The sequence below is a fragment of the Phocoena sinus genome, chromosome 4 (assembly GCF_008692025.1).
Source record: "Phocoena sinus isolate mPhoSin1 chromosome 4, mPhoSin1.pri, whole genome shotgun sequence".
Classification (NCBI taxonomy): domain Eukaryota; kingdom Metazoa; phylum Chordata; class Mammalia; order Artiodactyla; family Phocoenidae; genus Phocoena; species Phocoena sinus.
Genome location: NC_045766.1, coordinates 134,140,683 through 134,166,941, shown reverse-complemented (window position 1 = coordinate 134,166,941; position 26,259 = coordinate 134,140,683). Strand labels below are relative to the sequence as shown.

At 48.9% G+C, this 26,259-nt stretch overlaps 1 protein-coding gene across 6 annotated transcripts in view; it reads right to left on the bottom strand.

The window, feature by feature from the left end:
• Positions 1 to 533: 533 nt before the first annotated feature.
• The window catches only part of LOC116752781 (interleukin-10 receptor subunit beta-like), a 49,099-nt gene continuing 23,373 nt past the window's right edge, over positions 534 to 26,259 (bottom strand). For 4 of the 6 annotated variants that reach the window (XM_032629670.1, XM_032629666.1, XM_032629667.1 and 1 more), the window contains one exon: positions 23,633 to 25,058. In XM_032629670.1, the coding sequence (XP_032485561.1) occupies positions 24,327 to 25,058 (732 nt within the window). In that variant the 3' untranslated portion in view covers positions 23,633 to 24,326. Of the gene's footprint in view, positions 1,392 to 7,954; positions 8,113 to 12,695; positions 12,844 to 16,577; positions 16,745 to 17,992; positions 18,151 to 21,300; positions 21,425 to 22,690; positions 25,059 to 26,259 lie in introns of those variants that run through there. The other 2 variants (XM_032629671.1, XM_032629672.1) reach the window with 2 other exon arrangements.

Genomic DNA, 26,259 nt, shown 5'->3' with positions numbered 1-26,259 from the left:
TTTAAAAATACTGAACGGGTCAACAAACTTCTGATCTTTTCCCCCATGTTGTCTCTTTTAAAAAATGTCAAATTATTTCAAATAGTGGTTTTTCTATTCTGGGGACTTCTGATGGATCTGCTTTGTCTGCTAGGACATTTGTTGCTGACCGAGGTTTGTGAAGTCAGTCACACCCATGAGATTATGTAGCTGGTAAGGCCAGCTACCGTTTATTGAGTGACTACTATGTGCTGGCACTGGGGTGGGCATTTTTCACCAAGTGTCACTAATTCTTACATCCCCAGGTACAGATGAGGAAACTGAGAGGTTACAGGCTAATAAGCGTCCGAGGTAGAATTCAAAGCCCAGGGCCTTCTGTTCTCTGAAGCTTCCCAGATGCTGTCGGGCCCCTGTGCCTGGCACAGTCCCTGGCTGACAGCAGGCAGGGACTAAGGAACATCCGCTGAATCAATGAACATTAAAGATGGCACACGAGAGCCTGGTTGAATCTGACAATCACACAGATGTAGTGTCATTAAACGAACGCACACGGATTAAACGGAGAATAAGACTTTAATTGAGCACCAGCATTATATACATAAAATGTGTCCTCATAGAAAAGTAAATCCAGTCAAAGTGTCCCTGAGAATCCACAAAGTCTGTGCTCTGTACATGTACAGTGTTTGCTGACGGTTACTTTTGAGTCGAGGCCATTTTTCACATCAGTCTATCGGCACTCTGGTCAGGTTTTACAGCATCTTGGTTTTTATTCCTCATTTTAAATATTTCTGTTTCTCACCATTTAAAACTTGTTTTTCGTTTTGTTTGTTGGGCCGTGTGGCTTGTGGGATCTTAGTTCCCCGACCAGGGATTGAACCCAGGCCCCAGCACTGAGAGTACCGAATCCTAACTACTGGACCGCCAGGGAATTCCCTGGAACTTTTTTATATTGAGTGAGCACATGAGGCTGAAAATCACACCTTCAGTGGCTATTTTTTCAAATCATTAAGGCCTTTATAAGGTGGCTAGTTCCCAAGATGGAGTACTTGTGCCAAGTGAGCCTTTAAAATCCAGCTCCTTGGTGGTGTGGACGTTGTCCCAGCATCTGAGGTTCTCAATCTGGGGGTTACTCAGCTGGTCTCAGCCCTTGTTTGTCGGTCGCTCTGATCACCCTCAGAGGCAGGCGTGAGAAGGAGGGGGTCGCTGTGCCCGGCTGAATGTGTTTCCTCCTTGGAGGCCAGCTCAGAGGAGCCCTGCCCAGACAAGGTCCTAAGGCTGCAGCCCGCCCCAAGGTTCGGCTTGTGGCTTTCACACACTTCTGTGATGACGCTCAGTTTGTCAAAAACTTCATTCTCATCAGACAGTGGGAAGGAGAATAAGAGAAGTGTGCTGTGATGAGGGTGGTTCAGAAACTGCAGGGGAAAAAAAAGAGTTACTTATCAAATTTCCCCATTTCTTTTTCTGGGCTCACAGCTCTATACAGAACTCCTGGCTGGAAAACGCTGTTTTAAAAAAGTGTGACAATAACAGTATGACACTTCCTCAAAAAACTAAAAATAGAATTACCATATGATCCAGCAATTCCACTTCTGGGTATACACCCATAAGAACTGAAAGCAGGGCCTCAGCTCCCTCTCTCTCTCTCTCTCTCTCTCTCTCTCTCTCTCTCTCTATATATATATATATATATATATATATACATATATATATACCCGTCTTCAGAGCAACATTATTCACAATAGACAAAGATGGAAGCGGTCCAAGGGCCCATCCATGGAGGACTGGATAAACAGAACGTGGTCTAGCCATACAACAGAATATTTTCTGCCTCAAAATGTAATGAAGCTGATACATGTGACAACATGGGTGAACCTTACGCTAAGTGAAATATGCCAGACAGAAAAGGACAAATGGTGCATAATTCCACTTACACGCGGTGCCTAGACGAGGCAAATTCACAGACGGAAAGTGATGGTGGTGGCCGGGGCCAGGGGGAGAAGGGAGATGGGGAGGTTTGTTTATCGGATAGTTTCTGCCTTGCAAGATGAAAGGAGTCCTGTGACTGGAAGGTGGTGATGGTTCCACAACAATGTTAGTGTACTTAATACCACTGAACTGGACGCTTAAAAGTGGGTAAGGTGGTAAATTTTATGTTATGTGTATTTTACCACAATTTAAAAAATGCGACAATAAACCTGCATCTCATTTGCTAAGTGATCACAGGTCCCCCTCTGAGAGTTCCTCTTGTAAACCCAGAGGGAGACTTTTAGGATGATTCCAAAGCTGTGGGGCTGATGCCGCCTGGGCATCCTTGCCTCTAGGAAGCAGGGATGCTGTGAGCACGGGGTAGATGTGTCTTGGAATAACAGCTAGTCTCCTGTGCGTCCTCAGGCTGAGTTGGGGGCCCTCTTTGGGGCTCCCCAGCAGCCTGTGTGTCCCTTTGTTTCAGCCAGCTCCGTGGCATCCAGTGTGGCAGCCACCAGCCACTTGAAACCTGGCTGGTCTGGATCTACGTGTGCTGGAGGTGTCAAACACATACCTGATTTTGAAGACTTCGTGTGAAAAAGAGAATGTAAATATTTCAACAATTGAGAAAAGTAATTGAGTGCATGCTGAAATGATATTTGGGATATACTGGGTTGCATAAAATGTATTATTAATTTCCTCTGTTCCTTTTTACTTTAAAAATAACTGTGGCTACCAGCAAATTTAAAATCTATGTGCTTTGTTTCCATCTAGCCCGTTTTACGAACGATGACTCATGGTGTGTCCCTCCCAGCAGACGGGCTAGTTACAGACAGGAACCAGAGTCTAATCATCCTTGTCACTCCAACACTTCAACCATGAAGATCCCTATGTACGTTTCCTGAAATATCTGCTGAGTGCACATTCTCCACTTTTCATCCTTGTAGGTTCACCGAGGCTCTTAAATCTTCAGGACGAGGTGCAGAAACATTCCTTAAAGCGTGGCATTCATTTTTAACTTCTTCCCCTCAGTTGGTTCCACCTTTAAGGGATCAGTTAAGCCTTCTGAAAGTAATTTCCATACCTCAGCCCTCTGAGATGACTTAACCTAAATTCTACCCTCCCCCACCCCCACCAGCCAACCGAAGGGAAAGGCAGGGGTCAGGAATTTTGCCCAGATCCGTTGTGCAAAGGCGGTAGCTGCGGAGAGGAGGGACCTCCCCAAATGCTCGGATCCAGTGGAGCCACAGGAACAGACTGGAAGCTACCCTTGACTCTCCTGGGAGACAGGAGAGGAGAGAACAAAGCAAGACGCGCTAAGTGTCAAGAAAGCGAAGAGCAGGCTGGCGGCAGGCTCAGAGTATCCGTGGTGGGTAAACCTCCCTATGGTTTTTTCAGCTAAAAGTCTCCATCTCCAGCAAATCTCCCTCAACTCAAAATTAGCCTCTGGGCCAGGGTTAATGAATTCTCTGCATTTTGAGTCAAACTGGAGAATTTCATGATCTGAGGACCCTGATCTGCTCATGGGTTCCTGGCACTTCCTTCGCCCTCACTCCGCTGGCCCCTCTCCAGCCTCCCCCGCCCACCCATATTTCTCACTGGCCCACAGTCAAGCCTGCCAAGTCTTCTAGCCTGGGAGGCCAGAGCTCCTGCCAACTGACCCCTTAATTAAACTCGCCTCTGGCTTTGGTTTGCCTGGTCCCACACTGTCCCATCTGTCCTTTCCTGTGTGATGAGCCCCTCTGATGGTGAAGCCAGAAGCAAAAAGCAGGTACACAGTTTGGCTTCCTCTCGGCTCCCCACTTACAGAACACCTCCTACGCTGAGCGAAGGGCCCGCCCATGTGTTCTTCCTGCTGCGAACAGGCTTCTCAGAAGTGCACCTCTAGAAGATGCACGTCTCATCCTGCTGCTGCAGTCTCCCTGGCACTCTCGTTAGAAGGTTCTGGCCGCTCTGAGTCTCTTGCCTACAGTCACGCGGTCCACGTTCTATCCATGTCAGGAGCTGTGCTGCCCACACTTGTTCACTGGAGCTGAAACAGCTCCCAGCCAAGTCCCTGTCCAGGAACTGCCCTCCGCAGAAGGGAGCTGCCTTGTACGAGTCCTTCCCAGGGGCCGCCCGGACAATGGACTGGCTGGTGTGAGAACAAAGGCCCGACCTCAGTTACCACGACAACACATTAACAGGCCCAGGAAAGCAAGAAGTGGCAAGGCCTCCCTAAGAGACGCACTTCAGAGGGTGGGGGAGTCACCCTGTGAAGAGTCAGGGACCTGTCACATCAGTTTTAGGGATCCCACGGAATAGGGAATGCCAAGACATCCTCTCCAAAGGAAGGGACCGTTATTGTGTCTTACCCGCCACCCCTACCAGGGAAGCACGATGCGAGGTGGGCCTCTGGGTTCTGGGGGTGGGGCAGCACATTCCACACCAGGAATATGGCTCCTGGTGTGAGTGATACAGAAGGCTGCCGGCTCTGAGGGGGGCCTGGAGCAGGAAAGGGCCCCAAAGAGGGTACGGGCTTTGGAGCAAGCCGTCCTAGCCACACCTCACACCGGCTGATGCTGGGGTACAGAGGCCCGGCCTCACCTCCCAGTGACATCTCAGCTGAACCCAGTGAACATGAAGAGGCCGTGAGACCTGGCAGATCCTTGGAGGGTCTGCGGTGGGAAAAGAGGCTGAGTGGAGTTTATGGCAAATCCCAAGAGGAGCGTCACTGTGTGACCACTACAGTTCTGAGGCCAGGCTGGCCACCTGCAGCCGAGAATTATACCCTGTTTGAAAACAGCTCTGGGAGTATTGGCCATGGGGACTTGGGAGAGACAGAGCCTTGGGCCACAGGACACCAGGTGACCGTGCCACCTAGAAGTGACCCTCACGAGGCCTGTCAGACCCACCAGGTCCTGAGGTGGGGTCAGAGGGCACACGTGCAGGCGGCCCGGCCTCCCCTGCACCTACCCCTTCTGCACCAGCACATCTGCCTCTGTTCACACCATGACCGCGCCGGGGGACAGGTCCTCACGACCAGGAGAAGCGGGAAGAGGCCCAACGTGGCTCACAGGGAGGTCAGCATGGCACATGGGCACAAACCAAAGATGGCCCACAGCTGCACTGAAGCCCCAACTGGGGGCCCTGAATGGCAGTGGGGGGGGAGCTCCCAACAGGCAGAGCTCCGGGCCGTGCATCTGGTCATCCCCTTTGTGTGGAAAGAAAAGTGGTCCAAGATCAGGTACTCATGGAATCCAAGGCAGGGGCCGATGGCGAGGCTGGTGGTCAGGGGCCAGAGGAAGGGAGACTGGAAGGCCAGCACAAGGGAGTCCGGAAAGAGGCGTGTGGATGGACTGTGGGAGCAGCTCCAGGTGGGGAGGTCTCTGGACCACATATGAATTCCGAGACCCAGAGCCGGGCCCTCTGCCAGTGGAGCTCTGTCAGGCCTCAGCAGTGCCGGCCACGGCCCTGCAGGATAGGGACAGCCGATCATTCCCGAAACAGGTGTCAACTCCAGTCAGAGTGCACTGGTGCCCCTTCCAGAGTCCATGCCTCAGAATGTGACTTTATTTGGAGATAGGTCCCTACAGAGGTAATCAAGTTAAAGGAGCTCATTAGGGTGGGCCCTGATCTGACCTGAGGAGATTTGGACACAGATGGGAGAACGCCATGTGAAGATGAAGGTGAGATGGGGGGATGCTTCTACAAACTAAGGAACCAAAGGTTGCCAGCAACCACCAGCAGCCTGGGGAACGACCGGGAACGGCTTTTCCCTCACAGCCCTTGAAAGGAACTGACCCTGCTGACACCTGCATCTTGGGCTTCCAGCTTCCAGGACCTTGAGACAATGCGTGTCTGTGGTTTAAGCCGCCTAGCGTGTGGTAATTCTGTTATGGTGGCCCGTGCTGACTAACACAGACCTCACATTACATCACGTCAGGCCATGGGACCCCATGACAGCAGAGGAGGCCAGGAGTGCAATACCCTGATGGTATCGTATGCGGGGCCACCCACCCAGCGTCTGCCAGCCTGGAAGGACGACAGCTGGCCCACTGAAGGTACGGGGGTAGGGGGGGATTGGGGAGTGGTGCCAGCTTGGAGACGGTGCCCTGTGAGGACCAGCCATCGTCCTCCAGCACCGGGCATGCATTGAGAATCAATGACAGTATGTGATAGCGTGTCCCCAAGAAGTAGAGTACAGGGGCTCAGGGACCAAGGGGTAGAAGTAGGAGTGGCCCTGCCTGCCGTCACTCCCGCTGACCCACTTGGGGAACTGGTATCCACGCAATCTTAGGCTCTGTGAGCTCAGAGCAGGGGTCAGCAAGCTATGGCCCAGGGGCCGAAACCATGTTTCTTTGTATGGCTCAGGAGTTAAGCACGGTTTTAGAGTTGTAAGTGATGCCATTTCAGTGGTTACATAAGTATCTACATAATATCCCAATCTTGGTCTCAAAGCCTAAACCAGTTACTGTCCCAGTGGGGGACGTTTCCACCAGGAGACACAGTAGGGATCCCATCGAACTTTAAGTGATAGCTGCCACCTCGTCATGCCAGGATCCTTGTGCTAAGAAACTAGCCAGCAAGGAAAGGAGTCGCCACACGGGTCATCAGGAGGAGAAAAGGGGCACCCAGCTGGGTGATGGGGCATCTCATGGTATTGGGACTTCCCCTGCCCAATTCTGATGGCAAGTGGATAAGCACAAGTGCCCAGATCTCTGGTGTCCTGTGACCAGGGGCTCAGTCCTCGCAGAGCGGAGGGTCTGAGTCACCCCATCAGGTCAGTAACCTATGTCAGCAGCAGCTGGTCAGGGGAGAGGGGCCTCTAGAAGGGACAGCCGAGCAGCGGGTGTTACTTGTGCCCGTGGGACCAGCTGCAGTGATGGGGCTGGACCTTGCTCCATTAACCTTCCTCTTGTAACCTTCACCGGGGGAAGAGATCGACTTAGCTCCTCGAGAAGCTGCGCCCGTGGGTCCCTGTGGTTTATGGGGTGGGCTGGAGTGGACGCTGCAATGAGCCACCCAGATGTCCTTCAGGAAGGAGGAACTTGCTCCCCTGGCTGCTGGGAGTGGGGCTGCCTCCCCGCTGAGCGTCTCCCCCAAGGTTCCCGGGGCTGAAGGAGCTGCCACATCTAGTTACACCTCCTTCCTGGGGGCGCCCACACCCAGCCCAAGGGTAATGTGGGCCCGCGGGCCCTCTAGCCTCAGCCCTGGACATCTCTAAAGAGCCACTCCAGCTCCAGAGCCCCTTCAGGAATGGCATCGTATCTCTCATCCCATCCTGCTGCCCTCTCTCCCGCAGAGGTGTTACTCCCAAGGCTACATCCACTAAGACTTCTGAATGCAAATCTCCATTTTAGAGCCTGTTTCCTGGGGAATGAGACCAAGGACAGGATCATTTGGGGCTGAGCCTGGCACATTTTCATTTCTAAGTGTGAGAGTATAGGCAGGATGATTTCATTTCTTAAGGTCACTTCCATCCTACAGTCTCTATCCAGGTACATCCTTTCTTCTTCCCAAACCTTTTGAAAATGGCTTTCTTAAAAAAAAAAAATTGCTTTCCTAAAGTCTCGGACACACATCCCGTAATTTCAGTCGCTCTCAGATATCCCACAGCTGAAACCGCACTTGCCCCTCCTCCCATCCTCTGCCCATGGCTGTTCGCTGGCACTCAGCCTACAGTCTTCCCTCTCTCATCTTTTCTGTTCCGAGCTCTGCTTTATCTCTTTCTGTCCCAGGACCATCACCTTTGCTCCCTGATGACTTGGGGCTCGGGGCAGGGAAGGTCGGAGAAGGAACAACGTGCAGGTTGGAGGACGGGATTCGGTAAACAAACCTCTACCCCCTCCCATAGGGCTGTTCCATGAGCTCAGACTTCCCTGGAGGGGCACCAGGGATGGGACCAGCGTGCAAGGTGCGTGCCATTCTCCAGGAAACCACGCTGCGCTGAGTTAGGCGGCCCTGACTTAGAAGGACAACTTCCGGTCAGCGTTTCCGAATCCACACCTGGCTCCATCCTGCTACCTACCTCTTTCAGGTGCTGTGGAAGAGAATTCCTCGGGGGGATGGCATGCTTGGCCTTCTTGTAAACGCACCGCAGCAAGACGAAGCAGCCAGTGAGCGTCAGGAGGACGGTGCACACCGAGGCCCCCAGGACCCCGGCCACGATCCAGGAGGGGGCGATTTCTGCAGGGACAAGGGGCTGCGTCATGTTCTTGTCAGGCACAGATTGGCTGACAGTGACCGTAACGCTATTTTCACCATCACAATCCAAAGGTAACCCCTGACCGTTGCGGGGACCCACACGCTTGTCTCGGAAGGCGTGAGGAGGAAACCCAGCAGCTGTTCGAGGATCCAGAGGTTTCCAAGTCTCACCCTTTCCTGTCTTCCTCCAAGTTGGGTTTCTGGCATGATTGCTGGTACACACAAATAGCAGCGGCCGCAAGAACTCTGATCCACTTTCTCTACTCACAGGGTAGCAATCAGCTCCCTGGTGGGGATAAAGCTCTTCTGCCTTGAAGCAGAAGACACGACTCCCTGGGCCCCAGAGCCCCGGTGAAACACACGCGCTACAGCGTTCTGAACTGAGAACTGCACAGATGACCCCACCTGATCCCCTGCACTCAGAGACCTCCCCCAACAGTGTGGTCGCCAGCAGCCTAAGGCTGAGCTCTGGGACCACCCAGCACCCCCTTGAGCTCCCTCTGGAAAAACTCAAGGCTCCCAAAAGAATTCACCTTTGTTCTGCCAACTCTTGACCTTCCTTTCTTAGTGCATTTTCACAAAAAGCTCGGGACTGTAAATCTTTCCTCTGTCCCTTTGGGACCTACATGTATCTCCTACAACCAAGGAGCGTCTTTCTCAAGGACCTGAAAGCCATTTCTTTGAAATGTCATCATCGGGAAGGAGCGAGCCCTTCCAGTGGGACCTACCCTGGCATGGTTGGTGACACTATGATGAACCCCTGGGGGACAGTGCCTGGGTCTCCTTGGGTCTCCAACCCAGACATTTTAGCATCTTAGACAAGGACATTCCACAAGCACACCTGGTTGATGGTGGCAAAATTCAAAGGATGCTTTTGTGACTCACCGAGAGGGGGAAATGGGGAAGGAGAGCAGACATTGTTTTACACAGGCTGTGAATTGTGGGAGAATCTAGTGATCAACACCCTCTATATAAGGCTCTCTAACTTGTTTCAGTCTGTCTGATCATGCTGTCAGGTGGACTCCCTTTCTGTTTCACAGGGAAATCGTGCCTTTGCTTACCTATGGGATTAATCTGTAGGCAGTGGGCTTAGATATTACTTCCTTCCTGTCATTTACTAGCTGAGCAACTTTGGGCAAGTTACTTCACCTCTCTGGACCTTCATCTTCTGACTCTGAAAGGGGAGAAGAGCCTTTCAATGCTCTCATTGAAAACTTGTGAGGTTTAAATGAGAGAACTATGTTTAAAAAAACCTAAAATGATATTTGACAAAAGCAGATTTTCAGTGGGCTATACTTTTCCTTTCCTTTTTTTAAAAAAATTATTTATTTTTGGCTGCGTTGGGTCTTCGTTGCTGCACGCGGGTTTTCTCTAGTTGCGGTGAGCGGGGGCTACTCTTCTTTGTGGTGCGCAGGCTTCTCATTGCGGTGGTTTCTCTTGCTGCGGAGCACGGGCTCTAGGCACTCAGGCTTCAGTAGTTGTGGCACGTGGGCTCAGTAGTTGTGGCACATGGGTTCAGTAGTTGTGGCACACGGGCTCTAGAGCACAGGCTCAGTAGTTGTGGCACATGGGCTTAGCTGCTCCATGGCATGTGAGATCTTCCCGGACCAGGGACCGAACCCGTGTCCCCTGCATTGGCAGGCGGATTCTTAACCACTGAGCCACCAGGGAAGCCCTACTTTTCCTTTTCTTTTAAAAAATGTTTGGGGGCTTCCCTGGTGGCGCAGTGGTTGAGAGTCCGCCTGCCGATGCAGGGGACACACGTTCGCGCCCCGGTCTGGGAGGATCCCACATGCCGCAGAGTGGCTGGGCCCGTGAGCCATGGCCGTTGGGCCTGTGTGTCCGGAGCCTGTGCTCCGCAACGGGAGAGGCCACAACAGTGAGAGGCCCGCGTACCGAAAAGAAAAAAAAAAAAAAAAGTTTGGATTTTGTCAGTTAATGGGTGATCACTTAAGAGTCACGAAATATTTGAAATAGTTCTCTTTTCGGTCAAAGTGTGTGCCTCATGCCATGTTTCATGACATAAACCTTAAGGAATATTTAAATGTATGATTTTAATAATGTCCTTATTAATAACGGTAATGACATCCAACCCATATTGCGGGTTCACTCCGTGCCTGGCGCTGTCCTGGGTGACACCCTTTGATTCCCCTCATTTTGCAGACGAGGCGGCCAAGGCACCAGGCAGTTCAGGATGCGCCCCACACCACTCGTTACGTTGGAGTTCACAGCAGGGAAGGACGGGACACAGGACAACCGGGCATGTACTCAGGCTTGGGGAAAGCAGTTGGCAGGTGTTTAGAGGAAAGAGGGATGATTCCAAGGTCAGGGATCTAGTGATTCAAGCTGGATGGGGATCCCCAAAGCACAGAATTCTGATTCAAGCACAAATGATTCATGAAAGGAATAAAAAGATAAGCTCTTGTTATTTAACGGTGCTGTTGAGAGGCTTACCATGGCAGGGGGAACACAGGCGGGTCGACTCAGCCTCAGATAGAGGCGTGGCACTGGACAGGGAACTACAGAAAAAGAAAGGAGGCTGACAGAGAATTCCCTCCAGAGAGACAGCAAGACTTTCCATCTTCTATATGGCTCTGCATTCCTGAGAAAATTTGCTTAATATGATTGGAGAACAGCTTCGGATGGCACTGAAAAGATCACGTGCCTGGTTGAGGTGAAAGACTCCTAGATTCGGGCAAGTAATTTGTGCATTTACAAAACGAAGGAAAAAAACCCAACAACAAGATTCAGGAAACTCCAGCCTGGAAAGCTTGATGTGATATCCAGAAAAAAATACAGACATTCTGGAATGGATGGTTAAGTGGCTAATTACAAATACTTAAGAAAGATAAGGACAATCACAAAAAATAATAACATGAGGCCACCGAGAAGAAATTGGCTCAAAGTGGCTGCCTTTCTTTTTTTGGATAGGGTTACTTGTTGGTAAATTACGGCACATTATGGGCTGGTTTTTCCCAGCTGTTTTCCTTGCAATGCTCATCCTCAAAAAAGATCAAATATGCTAAAAATGCTAATATATAGGGTGACTTTTCTGAGAGAGAAATGCGGCGTACCATCATTTCCAAGCACATCTGACTACCGGGCTCTTGTTTTGAGAAATGTCCCATAACCACTCATGGGACACAGTTGTGACACTGCTGCACTTGGCACTGGGTGTCAACTTCAGGTCATATTTGCCAAAGTCTTACATGGTGACTTTGTGGACAGTAAAACCAAATAGCTTACATAATAGTCCACTGTATTCAGACGGATTGGTGACCAGTAAGCAACTAGTTAGGTGGTCTAGAGGGAGGTATATCCTAGACACACCAACAGTTTAAAACAACGAACTGGTAAGGATCCTGAACCTCCTACCAGCAAATCAGCTGATGAGACAAAGCAAAACAGGGAGAGAAATATGTTCAATGACAAAAACCAACATTCATGAAGAACTGAATAAGCTGAAATGATGAATCACTGTGACGGCAGCACTGCAATTGCCTCAGAACGGCAGTGACACAGAAGATGAAAAGTATTACTCTCCAGAGGGAATTCTTTATTACTCTCTTTGTATTTCTGTAGCCCCCAGATCAGCACCTTGCTTCCAGGAGGGCCTCCGTAAATGAAAATGGTCAGGAGCAGACCTGCATATATGCATCCTTTTGTGGTCTGAGCTGGCGGAACCTCTGGACATCTTTAAGTGACAAAAAGGCCCCAAAGGGCCTGACGTTTGTACACAGACATCTAGGCCACGAGTTTTTATCATTCTGTATGTCAATGCAATGCATCCGTACAAAATTACTCAGTGTCTAGGCCAACTGGTACCCTCCCCCTCCCTCATTTCCTTCTTCCCTTCCTCCTTCCCCATGTTTTCTTTTTTAAGAAACACCAAGCGTGGAGGCGCTCTGCTAGACACTGCGGTACACATCCTATGTGGGGGACTGTGTTGAGGTCCTGAATTCACGAGGAACCCTAAAACCAGCTTGCTGAGGACAGTGAAGGGGTTTCCAAACTCTTCCCATCACGTGCCTGAGGAACTGGAGATGCGCAGCCTCGGAAGGAAAGGCTTCTGGCGGGGGGTGTCAGGGCTCGACCTTGGCTGGGTGGGCTTGGGAGGACTGAGACTTGCTTCAGGGAGCCCAAGAGGACAGAACAAGCACACTGGAGGCGGACACGTGGAGGGAGACCTCAGCTCCCCGGACGGAAGGATCTCCCAGCAATCCCTTTGGTCTAGGAGTGAACGAGCTGCCTCAGAAGGTGGGGTCTCCTTCCCAGCATGAGGTGGTCAGTCGCGGCTGAACTGGGTGGGAGTTTGAGCTGGATGATGATCTCTAAGGAGCCTTCCGGCCCTCACACTCTCGGGGAGTCTCTAAAACTACTTAAGATGCTCAGAGGAGGGACTTCCCTGGAGGTCCAGGGCTTAGGACTCCGTGCTTCCACTTTAGGGGGCGTGGGTTTGATCCCTGGTTGGGGGACTAACAGCCCACAAGCTGCATGGTGCCCTCCCTTCAGGAAAAAGATGCTCAGAGGAGACAGAGCTGTAGACGGTGCATCTCGAAACTCACCGTCAGCAGCTGTTTGCTCACAGACAGGCTCACTCCACTCCCCGGTTTTGTTCCGATCAGGAAGAAACCCTCGAACTTGAACACAGTAAGTTGTCTGTGACTCAAGATTTCGGAGGACCTCGAAGTCATACTGACCAGTAACTGGAAGCTAGTAACAGAGACAAAAATAAGAACATGGCTCAGCAGTGAAGGGACGTCGTCTTTTCTCCCGCCTCCCCGCCCCACTTACTCGTCATAATCTTTCCTTCAGGCTCAAAATAGGAGGATGAAGGAAGCAGGCGCTCCTCCTGGGTCGTCTCAGGGGCCCCGGAGACCATTCTGAGGTCGGGGTGGGCAGGGCAAGGACTGACCACGGTCCTGCCAAACCACCTCATGCCCTGACTTCTCCAGTTTAAATGACATACAAGCCATCCCACTTCCTTTTTTTAAAAAAATAAACCAGTTGTATGGGTTGAATTTCGCCCCTCCCAAATTCGACGTTGAAGTCCTAACCCCTAGTACCTTCAAAAGTGACTTGGTTGGATAGAGGGTCTTTGCGGATGTAATCAACGTAAATGAGGTCATTAGCGTGGGCCCCAATCCAATACGACTGGTGTCCTTATAAGGAGAAAATTTAGACACAGACGTGCACACAGAATGCCACGTAAGGATGAGGCAGGGATTGGGGTGATGCCTCTATATACTAAGGACCCAAAGATTGCCAGCACCCACCAGAAGCTGGGCGAGAGGCCTGGAACAGATCCTTCCTCATGGTCCTTAGAAGGAACCAATCCTGCTGACACTTTGATCTTGGACTTCCAGCCTCTAGAACCTTGAGACAATACACTTCTGTTGTTTCATCCACCCAGTTTACAGTACTTTGTTAAAGCAGCCCTGGCAAATGAACACACCAGTCATCTAGAGTAAGACTCAGTGTGATTCTTCTAAGTCCAGAGCATGTCCCTGACAAGGCTGCCTGGGGGTCTCCTCTGAATCACTTCTCCATTCACGAACCTGAGCTGCCCGCCCCCAAGCGGCTCGACTCCCCTCGAGGGCACACCCCTCAGCCTAACTCCGGTGGGGGCATCCCACACTCATCTTAGTTTAATTTAAATATATCATAATTGATGATGTATTTCTGAATTTGAGAAACCAAAATAGTTTACAGCAAAACCAAGGGAATTAAAAGAGTACATACTGCCTGTATTTCCAGCATGGTTACAATTTCCTCACAGAAGGGCCTTATGAAAAATCTGTTATGTGGATAGGAGCTGCAATAGAAAGTGAGCACAGACTCTGTTTTTACTTTAGTAATTGGTTACTTTTCTTTGGGGGCTGGGCCTGCTGACAGCTTGATTCCTTTATTGTATAAGAAGCTAAGCTCACTGAAGGCGAGAACTGGATTTTACCAATTGAAAACGTGAAGAGTACAGTATAACTTCTAATCATTAAAAGCAGAAATAAAAACAAAAACCCCTGGCTTTCATTTCCAGGAACCCAATATTTCTAAAACCTTACAATGCATTTTTTTCAAGGCTAAACTCAGAGGTTGACACGTCAGACGCATACATGGAAGAGGGTGGCACGGATGTGAGGGCTTTTCTAGCCTTTTTTCGCTTCTGGACAACTTCTGATTTTTTCTCACTTTCTCCCATCAGGAAGAAAGAATTTCTAAAAGCTTTTAATGCTCTTAGCTCGGCGACCTAATATGGCACTCGCTCAGAGACACCTGCATTCTAAAAGGGAACCATTTAATCTTATTTCTTTCAGGCTGCTGTAACAATACCTATGACTGGGTGGTTTATCAACATTTATTTCCCACAGTTTTGGAGGCTGGGAAGTCCAAGATCAAGGCACTGGCAGACCTGGTGTCTGAGGAGGGCCTGCTTCCTGGTCCATAGCTGGGTCTTCTCAGGAGTCCTCACATGGTGGAAGGGGCAAGGGAGCTCTCTGGGGCCTCCTTTATAAGGGCACTAATCACATTCACGAGGGCTCCACCTTTATGACCTAATCACTTCCCAAAGGCTCCACGTCCTACTACCATCGCATTGGGGATTATGTTTCAAAGTATGAATTTGCAGGGAAGTGTGGGTGGGGTGGGGAGAGGGAGAAGGGAACATAAACGCTGAGTCTATAGCACGTATAAACTGGTAAAGGTGACCCTGCAGGCACAGTGAGGGAGGCACTGGGGAGCAGGCAGCCTTTCCAACACTCTGTGTGTCACACCAAAGTCTTCCACGCTGCAGGCAGAGTGAAGGCACAAATACGTAACCATATGCCTGTCCTGAGGGCATATTCTAGGTAAGAAGCTAAAGAGATAAACTGGGTTTTGAATTTCATGCCCGGGGCAGGAGGCACTCAGGCCTGGTAACTGTGGAATCTGATCCTTAATCACAGTAGGCTGCAAGCTCCAGGAGTTACCTTCGTACCCCAGACTTTGGCAGGGACACTTGCATTTGATAAGTGACCATAAAACTTTCTGTGTTGCTTCCTAGGCACACAAATCCTGGGGTCTTGACAAAAGCAAAATCATCTATTCTGTGAAGAAGGCAGATACCCTGCGTCAGTTAACGAAGCATTTTTAGAGACGGAAGTACAGTTGATATACAATATCTTATTGGTTTCAGGTGTGCAGCACAGTGGTCTGACATTTATATACGTTGCGAGTTGATCACAACAGAGCATTTCTGGGGGAGGGAGATTAACTTGAGATTTTTGGGGGGCTACATAGCATGTAGATATAAATTTAATTACATCATTCTTCAGACAATATACATGGGTGACCCTTTCTTCCCAAACACTTGAGAATCAGTGATAAAATCAACATTTGATGCGGAGGAGATAACATACGCATAACTTACATAAAATATACGTAAGTTAGTTTCGGACCACAGATGGCATTCAACTCAGAAGCACTAAGTGTAAGAGTTGAACAAAGATGAATGAAAATAGTCCTGACACGTCTACACAAGGGGACGGGAACCTCACGTATTGACCATACCCATTGTTCAGGTAATGGGACAAGCTTACTTTTTTCATTATGTCATTAAATTCCTCAACAGTCCTATAAAGTAGGTTATTATCCCCACTTTATTAATCAAGTGGATTATATGCCCATTTTGCAGACCTGAGAAGCTGAGGTCAAGAATGTGACTAGAGTCACACAATGGCAGGGGCAACGTTCCAACAGGATCTTTCCACTCCCAGCCCATGTTGTGAAAGGCACTGTCCCTGGAAGAGGAGGAAAGCAATGGGGAAAAGTGGGGTCAGTCCAGTAAAATGTGACACCCACCATTCATCCAGGGCTGGGGCTGCCCTGGACACGGACTTGACTATTCTGTGGTGTACTGGGGCCTCATGCCACGAAGCAGTAGACATTCACTGATCACCTGACTCCGCTGACTCCAAGTTCCACCAGCCAACAGCTGAGTCAGCTCTGCCTTCTTAGGCAACTTCCCTTTGGGGAGAGAAAGGCCTGAGCTCCTGCACCGGCACCCAGGAAGTCTGCTCTGTGCATTGCCCTTGTGGAATGGGAAGCAGGACCTGACATACCGGCCATCCCCCACAATGGGAAGCTTCTGGAGCTCAAAGGACCAGGCCTGAGATCCTCTGGACCAGTGGTCCCCAACCTTTTTGGTACCAGGTACCGGTTTCGTGGAAGAGAATTTTTCCAAGGACCGGGGGCGGGGGGTGGTGGTTTCGGGATGATTTATTTATTGTGCAGTTTCTTTCTATTATTATTACATCAGCTCCACCTCAGATCACCAGGCATTAGATCCTGGCGGTTGGGGACCCCTGCTCTGGACCATAAGGTGCTGCCACCTGGCAAAGCCTCCCTCCGACCAACACTGAGCAAAGGAGAGGGAGCTTATATCTGCAACGCAGGTGATTCGCCGTGCTTACCTTTTCGTCTGAGCCATTTTTCCAATATTGCACATGATAAGTCCATGAGTTATAAATATTCCTCATGCTCCATGTTTCAGGTTCATTCTTAATTTTCGGGGCTAAGAAACGCATATGTAAAGAATTAGCAAGTGCTTCTACTTGGATTCTGGGAGGTCCGATAATGGCTAAGTATGAGAACAAAGCAAAATGACAATCAAAATTCACATGTTAAAAACATCAACATTTACTTTTCGTAACTGGGCAGACCAACGGGGCTACTGAAGTACTCTGCCCTGTGATACACTGCTGAGGTGATGCTGACAGACGTGGCTAAGGAGGATTCTTGGATTTTGTTTCTTAAAAAAAAAAAACAAAAACCTATTAATCTTTGCTTTCATTAATCAGGTTTAGTCCATTTATGTTTACTGTGATTTGATATATTTGGAATTATTCCAACTACATTACTTTGTGCTTTCTGTAGAGTCCCATTTTTTTTTTTTTAATTCCTCTCCTCTTTCTTTCTTTCTGTTGGGTTGAATTTTCTTTATTTCCATTGTTGCTTTGAAAGCAACAGATGGTATTTCTATTTTTCGTGTTGAACCTATATAATTAAACCACTTTCCAGCAAATACATTTTCCAACAAAGTCTGAAACTAGATCTTCCCAGACCAGGGCTTGAACCCATGTACCCTGCATTGGCAGGCGGATTCTTAACTACTGCGCCACCAGGGAAGTCCTGGGCAATCCTTCTAATGCATCTCTCGATCTGCTCTTTGGAGGGCTGCACTTGAGTTCTGTTCATGAGATTCTTCTCCTCCTTATTCTCTCAATTGCTATCTGGTGGTTTAATTAGTTTTCAATTCCTGATGTTCTAATGATGTTCATTTTATGACCTCTGGTGGGTCCCCATGACCTTCCAGCTCTAACTGGGGAATATTTTTTTCAATGCCGACCAGCCAGCCTGACCCAACCCATCTGCCGTCAGCTGTATCCGTCCCTCTGTCCTTCATCCTGGGCCAGCTGGCCTTTCTGTCTCTACACCTACCTAAAATCAGTCTTTATTCTTCTGCTGATTGCATCACATTTCTTTTAAGTCATGATTCCAAACTGACTTCCTCCTCCAAAACTCAACACACAAATCCCTCTAGTTTTTCTCATTAACAGCACTGGCTCCAACTCGTTTTTACTCTCGAGGCATTAAAGTCATCAAATTTATATTTAATTATCTTATTGCTTTATGACTATCCTGTCCTATCTCTCCCACAAACTTCTTTAAGGCCACAGCTCTTTTTATTACATTCCCTAAGCTCCTTGTGCAAGGCCATCCACTTGGTGGGCACTCAAAGAATTCTTGCTGACGGGCCAACCAAGGGGGAAATGAAATCAAGGCAAGACGATGACATAACAACAAAATAAAAACCAAGATGGCTTACTGTCATCCACAGGACAGAAGGTGATGTTTATCCAGTCTGAATGCTCGTCTTCAAATTGAGCCCTGACCCTCAAGGTGTGGTCACCATACTTGGAAAGACTTGAGAAATCACATTCCGTCAAGACAGTACCTGTGCATATATCTTGGAATTTCCTATAACTACAAAATCAGAAGAAATCATGAGAGTTCTAACCTCAGTCGCTCTGAGGCTGACTGATGCTTTATTCTTCTGCTACCAAAGGATAACGGAGGATAACGTGAGAAGAATAAAGCAAATTCTTTACTGTCAATTTCAAAGAATACTATGTATCATTCATACGAGCATTTTCCAAACTGTGCTCCATGGAACCTTAATGATCCTTGAGGTATCATAAGACATTTCAAAAACAGTCCATCCCATAGTCAAACAATTTGGGGCAAAAACTGGGTGAGACATGAACAGGTGTCTGTCTTCACAACAGAACTGCTCAGAGACTTTCATATCCTAATAAAACGTGTCTTTCCAAAAAGGGGTTGAGTATTCAACATATTTGACCAAGAAAGCTACCTTCTTTGACTATGTATTTCTGAAACTTGTGGGGCATGGTTTGTGAAATGTTGATATTCACAAATTAGCCAAAATAAGTGTATCACAATGATTTCAAATAATGTCTTGTAAGTGACTATTGTTCAGTTACGCTGGAAAAATTATAAAATTCGTTGACCTCAGATCTCCAGCCCTGGCACCAACCCCCGAAGGGAGGGTGGCAGAAACATGAAGTGGAAGGAAAGGAATGTTTGAGAGTACCTACCAGGTGCGTGTAACTTAACCTCACAACAGCCAAAGGAGCTATAATTAGCTCCACCTGAGGTAAGGAAATCCAGGCTCTGGTCTTGCAAAAAGTAAGAATCTTGTCTGACTGGCACCTTCCTGTCTTTGTGCCAAAACCAATCTGGCTACCCTAAGAGGTAATAATGAAGGTGATGGTGATAAAAAGAATAACAGCCAACACTTGTCAAGCACGTAGGTGTCAGGTGGGGCACTGATTTCGCAGTATTATCTCACTGAATTTTCACAACCCCAGGAGGGCGGAAGTGACATCACTCCTATTTTATAGGTGAGGCCCAGGTGTAGAGAGCCTAAGACACTCCCCCATGGGACTTGGGTCTGCTTGACTTCAGAGCCCATCGCCTCAGGCGCCACTCCACAGTCCAGGGCGCTCTTAGGAGGCAGAGATAATTGGGCTTATGCTATTTCACTGTCTGCTTTTTTCACTTAATAGACCACAAACATTTCTCTAATCAATCAAGTCTCCGTGGCTGCCTAACATCCCATCGTTGGGGAAGTCCAAGGGTCATTTCATGAAGGGGTTTTTCTCACATGTGGCCATTTCTTTCCATGCATTTAAACTAATGCATGAATTGCGTGGAACACAGAGTATTGCAAGGGTTGTTCTGCAATAACTTCCGTTTCACTAGGTCATTTTTATTGCATCTACAGATATTTTTCTTCCCATTAAGTAGCTAATAGGCTCTATTCCCCATATTTACATCTAATTGTTTTAGATGTTTCCATATTCAAATCACCAAGCCATCCTCTGAAGTTCCCTCCACCACCGACCAGCCCTACCCAACGTACACATACAACAAGAATTTGTACTGTGCAACTTCTCTGGTTAAATTCTAATCAAACCTTTTCCAGAGCCACAGAAGGGTAATCAGATTTTTCAGGATCAAATTTCTTCCACACCCAGCACGTGTTTTGTTTTCCCCAGCACAGACCATGCTTGGTCTGCAAGTCTATGCTGAGGAGACCTGGAAACCAGGTATCCATTCTTGGTTATCGGGAACTCTCATCTAAAAGACAAACACCTAAAACCAAACGCCTCTACTCCAATGGCAAAGAAGCAAAGAACGGAACAACAAGAAATAAACCACAGGGGAGTGGGACAGACAGAGAGGGAAGCTCATTTTCCACAGTGAAATCCCTAGAGCTATCAAGACAGAGTGGAGAAAACACAGACAAAATTACAAAACCAGTCAGTGCTAGAAAATACACCGCAGGAGAAAAATAAATCTCAGAATAATGCTTATTAATTAAGTCCTTGGGGAAACTGACAAAACTGGAATATGGACTTAAAGGACTGTATCATTGGTGAAGCTACCAAATCTTGATAACTGTACCACAGCGATGTGAAAGGTTATCCTTGCTCTTATGAAGTACACAATGAGGTATTAAGGGGCAAAAGCAAGAAAATGTGGCGAACCTTAAAAATTGGTGAATATAGGCTCTTTGGAAGTTCTTTGTATTATACTTGAAATTTTGAAATGTTTTGTTACCTGGGAGTTATTTCGAACTAAAAAGTTTCAAAAAAATGTAAACGAGGATTATCTTATTCATCTTTCTCCTTCTTCTCTGACCTAGCAGGCCTTGGATATGTTTGTAAAATAAAGGCCCGGTGGGAGGAGTGTGGGATCCATGGCATCTGAGACCCCCAGTTCCTCCCTCCTCACTGAAGGAGCTGTCTGCCTTTGACAAGGTTTCTGAGTCACACGGGAAGCAGGTGTGCGGCTCACTGGCCTTTGGCTTCCTGTTGCTGTCTGCACCTGGCCCAAAGGTGCATCATCTGCACTCCAGCCTGTGGTGTACAGTGGCAGGCTGCCAAGGGAGGGCTGGCACAGGGAAAAACCGACAGGCTGGGCAGGTCCTGGGAGGTCAGAACACCACTGAGGCAATCGTGGTCGGTGATACCCTTCCTTCATAAGCGTCTGCCCAGCAGCTGTCTTACATTCAATTTCAGAGTAACTGAGTGCGCGCTATGCAAATGATCTGCACCCCCCCAGTACTGGGGTGTGTAGTTTATAACCTACTGGAGGGGGTCGGTGGTGAGCAAGCAAGGGGCCTCCTGCCTGCTTTGAATACCTCAGTTTTCTTGGATAGCTTCCTCTGTTGACTTCTAACAATACTACTCTAATAACTGCAAGATGGTCACCACTGGCATTTGTCTCTTAAAAAACATTAATAGTGACAAGCCCGATATGTTCGCATTGCGGTAGGCCGCCACTGTGGCCAATGACACCATCTACACGATAAAATGTCTGTCACACCATGAACCATCACGAGAAAAAGGAAAAAGGATTTCACTTGTCTGTTTTCAGAGAACAGCGCTTTCACAAGAATTTCTGGGACAGAAAGACGAAGGCCAGGAGAGAGGCTCCCCCTGGGCTGTCAAGGTCACTGCAGTGACAGCAGTCAGACTCTCTCCTTGGTCTGGCAGTGACCAGCCCAGCCAAAGCCACCATCCTCTGCCAAGCGCACCCCAGACTTACCTTTGGTACTGAGCTGTGAAAGTCAGATTCCCCTTGGGAAAAGCAGGCGACTCCCACTGTAGAATGTTCCTGAAATTAACTGAATTCATTCTGACATTTTCAGGAGGTGGCACCATTCCTAATGCTGTAAAAATAAAGGGAAAAAAGTTGGCAACTCTCTTCCTCGAAAAGGCTGTCCAAGAAAATAACCATATCCCATACTCAGGTCTTCCCTATGGCTCCAACTCTTCCAATGGGCATGTGGGTGAAGGAGAGACATGCTTTAGCTGTGCTGAGGAGTCTAGATTGTATCTGAAGAGAAGAAATTGCTAAGGGGAGGAAGATAGTAAGAGTGAAGTGGGGATGGCTGAGGGTGACCTGGATTTGGGTGGTGGTAGAAAGGTGTGAAGGGGTGGGTAGATGGATTTTAGATATATTTCCAGAGGTATAAAATCTAGGTTTCCTAATACATTTGGTGTGAAGAAGTAGATGTCAATATCCACTCCTGGCTTAAGTACCTGATGGCCTGACTGGAGATGGGGACAGGGAAATCAAGAGTCCCAGTTTAGAATTTGCATTAGGTTTGAGATGCTGAAGGATACGTAAGTCGTTATATCAGAGACAGCTGGATGAATGAGCCTGGGGCACAGAATATAGATCCGGGCTAGAGACAGAAATAGTTGTTAAACTTTTTAATAGAAAACGCCAAACATACACAAAAGTACAGAGAAGAGTATATTAAACCGCCACCGGCCCATCACCCAACTAATGCCAACAGATATAAAATTGAGAGTCGTGAGCCCATAGCTGGTATTTAATGCTAGAGTTCTGCTGATACCCCCAAAAGGGATAGTGTAGGGGAAGGAGAGAAGAGGGCTCGGGCATGAACTTGGCTGTATGGAGATCTGGTAGAGGGGGAGGATCCCAAATAGAAACAGGCTGGTAGGTAGGAGGGAAACCGGAGAGCAAGGTACCCTGGAAGGCCAGGGATGAGTTCATCAGAAAGGAAGGAGGGATCCATAGTGCTGTTTGAACCTGGGCTAGCAATTTAGAGCAGGACAGGAAGGGTTTCACTGGATTTAGAACTCAGAAACAACAGAGCTGCAGAGTTGAGGGGCAGAATTCAGATCTTGGGGTGCTGGGGACTTAGTGGGAGGCCCTGACGGCCCGCCCAGGCACTTAGTCACTTTGAGTGCGCCTCTGGGGTCCGCTCAGGGGTCGTCTTTGGAGCCATCGCTGCCCGACGTCGTAGCCGAGCCTCCTGGTTCCCGAGCGCACCTCGGGACGGGACGCAGCGCCAAGGCGGGGCCGGGTCTCCGCGCAGGCAGCCCGGCTTGGGAAGCGCGCTGGGCGCGCGATTGAGCCGACACTCCGGAGAATGCCCGGCGTCCCCTCCCCGCAGACCCCTCACCTGACACCAGGAGGCAGCCGCCCAGCCAGCTCCGGAGGCTCTGCGCCATGGTCACGCATGGAGCCCGGGAGGGCGCTCGGGGGGCCGCGGGCAGCCACCGGGCACCGGGGTACGCGCCCCTACGCCCGCTTCCGCGCCAGCGTAGGGGAGCTCCGGTGCCCCCGCCCCGAGGCTGCTTCCGAGAACCGGCGGGGCGGGGCGACACGAAGCCCCGCCCCTGCCTCGGACCCTGCCCCCGCGCGCCAGTCTCTAGAGGCCGCTCTCACCCGATTGGCAGGGGCAGGTGCAGAGGTGGAAGGGCACTATCCTCCTCCAGGTGAGTGGAAAACAGATTGCAAAACTGTACGTGCCGTGTCCCTATTACATTAAATTCATGCTTTGAAAGGAGTCGCAAGTTAAATAAATACACTCCAACGCCAACCCAGAGGTGATATCTGGATGGTGGTGGTTTACACCATGCAGTATTCCCCAAGTTTTCTCCAGAGAACAGGCACGGCCTCTGTAACCCCTCTCCCCTCAAATAAACTGATTTTAAAGCACTCCATTAGCAGATCCAGTTTGAGAGGGTCTTCTTTACCGTAACTCCCCCCTCCCCCCAGGGATAAGCAACAACACAAAGCCAAGTCATTTCTTTGTCAATAATCGTTTCTCTCACAACACTGCTGAGAAAGGCCTAATTTCCTCTTTTTCAGCTCTGCAGTGGTGAGGTTGGAAAACCCAGAGCAGGGTAAGTACCAGGGGGTGTAAGACACTGCCTGACGTCTGTCGCTAAAACACCTCACATGAACTTGAACGCAGGGAGGGAGAATGTGCCTTTGGCCCCCATAGGCCACTGCACAGAGTTGGAGGGAGTTTTGTGCAACCCAGAGATGCCAGCAGAACCACACATCCGCTGCACATATATCCTGTCTAATAAGAAACAACTCTGAAGACATTCCCAAATTTATATTAAAAAGCGTGTTTTCTTTTTTTACCAACCTCCAACCATTGTACAAAATTAAATCTTAAAATATGACACAGAGATTCTGTCCCTCTCCCTTATGCAAATGTTTCTGTATTAGTCACGCGGCCCGCACTTGGTGTGTCTGTCTTCCTCACTCAGATTGAGGAGGGTTGTGCAAGGGGCTGAGAGTTGAATTTTCAAGAGTGTAGGCGACAGAATATCAACAGGGAGGTGCCCAAGACTTGGCTGGACCTTCCCTACTTCTAACCCAACCCGAAGCCTGTGCTTCTGTTTCCTGGCGTGTTTCCTTTCTCTCCCGCAGCCCAGCCTCCCTCCTCTTTTTCTGCTGCTTTCCAGCTCTTCCCTGGAGCCTTTGGTAAACAATGCTGACTGCTCCTGCTATAAACCCTGCTCTTTACTCTGGGAAACATGGTGCAGAAACATTAGACATCCGTGAGAATAAAGGGAATGGGCAGGGCCTCTTCCCTTCAAAGCAAATCACTTTGAACTGGTAAACAACGCACTGAATGATACCAGAATACTCTGTTTCCCACCTCCCCTTCCCCCAGACTGGGAATTGGCACAGATGATGTCACCAGTCTCCTAATCTTTCCGTCGGAGAACACTTGGAGACCCCAAAGGAGCAAGTGCGGGTGCTGGGAGGGACAGCACCGGAGGTAGCAGGTGTCCAAGTTAATTAAATATTTCTCGATTCATTAATCTCATTACATAACCGTCCCCCATGTCAACATCCGATTCGGAAGTGTCACTTTTATCAGAAGGAGAATCTTCAGGCCACGGATACTCCGCAGAGGGGCCGGGGGAGGGCAGCTGTGCCCCTCCTCCACTGGCCACCAGAAGAAGGTTCGATTCTGTCTCGTCGGGGTCCTCTAGCACAACTGTCTCTTCTGGACCAGACGGTAACATTGGAGTGACTTCTGAGTCGTCGTTGTCCTCAAGGGCCCTCACGCACACAGAGTTCAAATCCACATTGAAGACGATTCTGTCCCCCGACCCCTCCGTGGGGCTGCTGTCCTCCTCGGAAAAGGGGTCCTGCAGCAGGTTCCCTCTCCCCTGGTAGCCCCTACTTGTGCATTCCGACTGCCAGGGGCTGGGCCCCGGTGCCATCAGGGCCTCAGCATCAGCCTCGGGCTCGGGCAGGTCACGCTCCTCAGCAGCCGGGTCACTGCAGTCCTCCAAGGTGGCCGAGGACACAGAGGCGGGCCACAGCCTGCCCGTTAGTCCGTGCGTGGTGTAACCACCTGCGCTCTTTCGGGGGGCTGCTTCATTATCGCTGTCACTTTCATCATCATAATTATAATTCCACACTTTCTTCTTTCTGTTGATGTGAATGACCTCCACGGTAGCCACTTTTTCCAACGGAGGCAGCTCGGGAAATACCCAGACTGACAATTTATAAAAATTCTTTAAAAAAAACAGCAACAGAGGGTATCAATTCTGAGTGTTTGTTCTTTACTTTTTGACATCATAAAACTTAATGAGGTTAACTACACAGTGATGGGGAAGGTGGTAATGAGGACGATGACAAGAGCAACGACAGCAACGGCTAATGGTTACATAGTGTTTACTATTTGCAGGGCACTGCTTTTAGTAATCTACACACGTTATAATTCATTTTACCCTCACAACCGCTCTATGAAGCAGGCTTACTATTCTTATCCCCACTTTACAGATGAGAAAATGAGGCAGAAAGGTTAAGAAACTTGCCCAAGTTTCACAAGTTTCAGGAATACTAAGTGGTGGAGGCTGGGTTTCAAACTAGGAGGCTGCCTGCAGCGGACACTGGCCCACTCCTTCCTACTGCCATTTCCTCGCTGCTTCTTGCTTGTCAGGGGAATCTATCCGTTTAGTCTGGATAGATTTCAGCCCTGGATTGCTGACATTCTTAAGGGTATCAAGGAACTGTGAGTAAGGAGAGATTCTAGGGAGCCGATTCCACTGGGGTCAAAGCCCTCTGCACTGGAGGACCTTAAAGAGGCAGGTGACCCCTAAAGGGTCAGAGATGAGAAGAGCAGGGAGACTGCAGCTTGCTCTGATCCAGCACCTCCAGGACACAGAAGGTGAGGTGGGCTAAGGAGACTGGCTACAGTGGGGTCACGCTGAGGAGGGTGGTCACGAGATTCCTTTCACAGACCTGGAATCATCAATGACATCCTCCTCCTCTCTATTCTCTTGCTCAGGCTGCCCAATTTGACAAGCCTACTCTTCCCTGACTCTATCCAGACCTAGCCTTGGGATGAATTGTTCCATTGGGTTGTTCATCATTTTTCTTATTGATTTATGGGGGTTCTCTATATAATCTATAATCTAGATGCCAATTATTTGTTGATTATTTATGCTATATGTAATTTCCCCCAGTCTCTGGTTTAACATTTTACTCTCTCTATGATAACATTTGATGGAAAGAAGTTCTCAATTTTAATGTAAGAAGATGTATCACTTTTCTTTCTTCATGGTTTCTGCTGAATCTTCCTTGCCCCAAAGTAAAAATCTCCTTTATTGCCTTCTAAAACTTTTAACAGTTTTGCCTTTCACATTACAGTCTTTAATAAGCCTGAAATTGATGTTTGTGTACGGTGTGAGGTAGGGATCCAATTTCATTTCC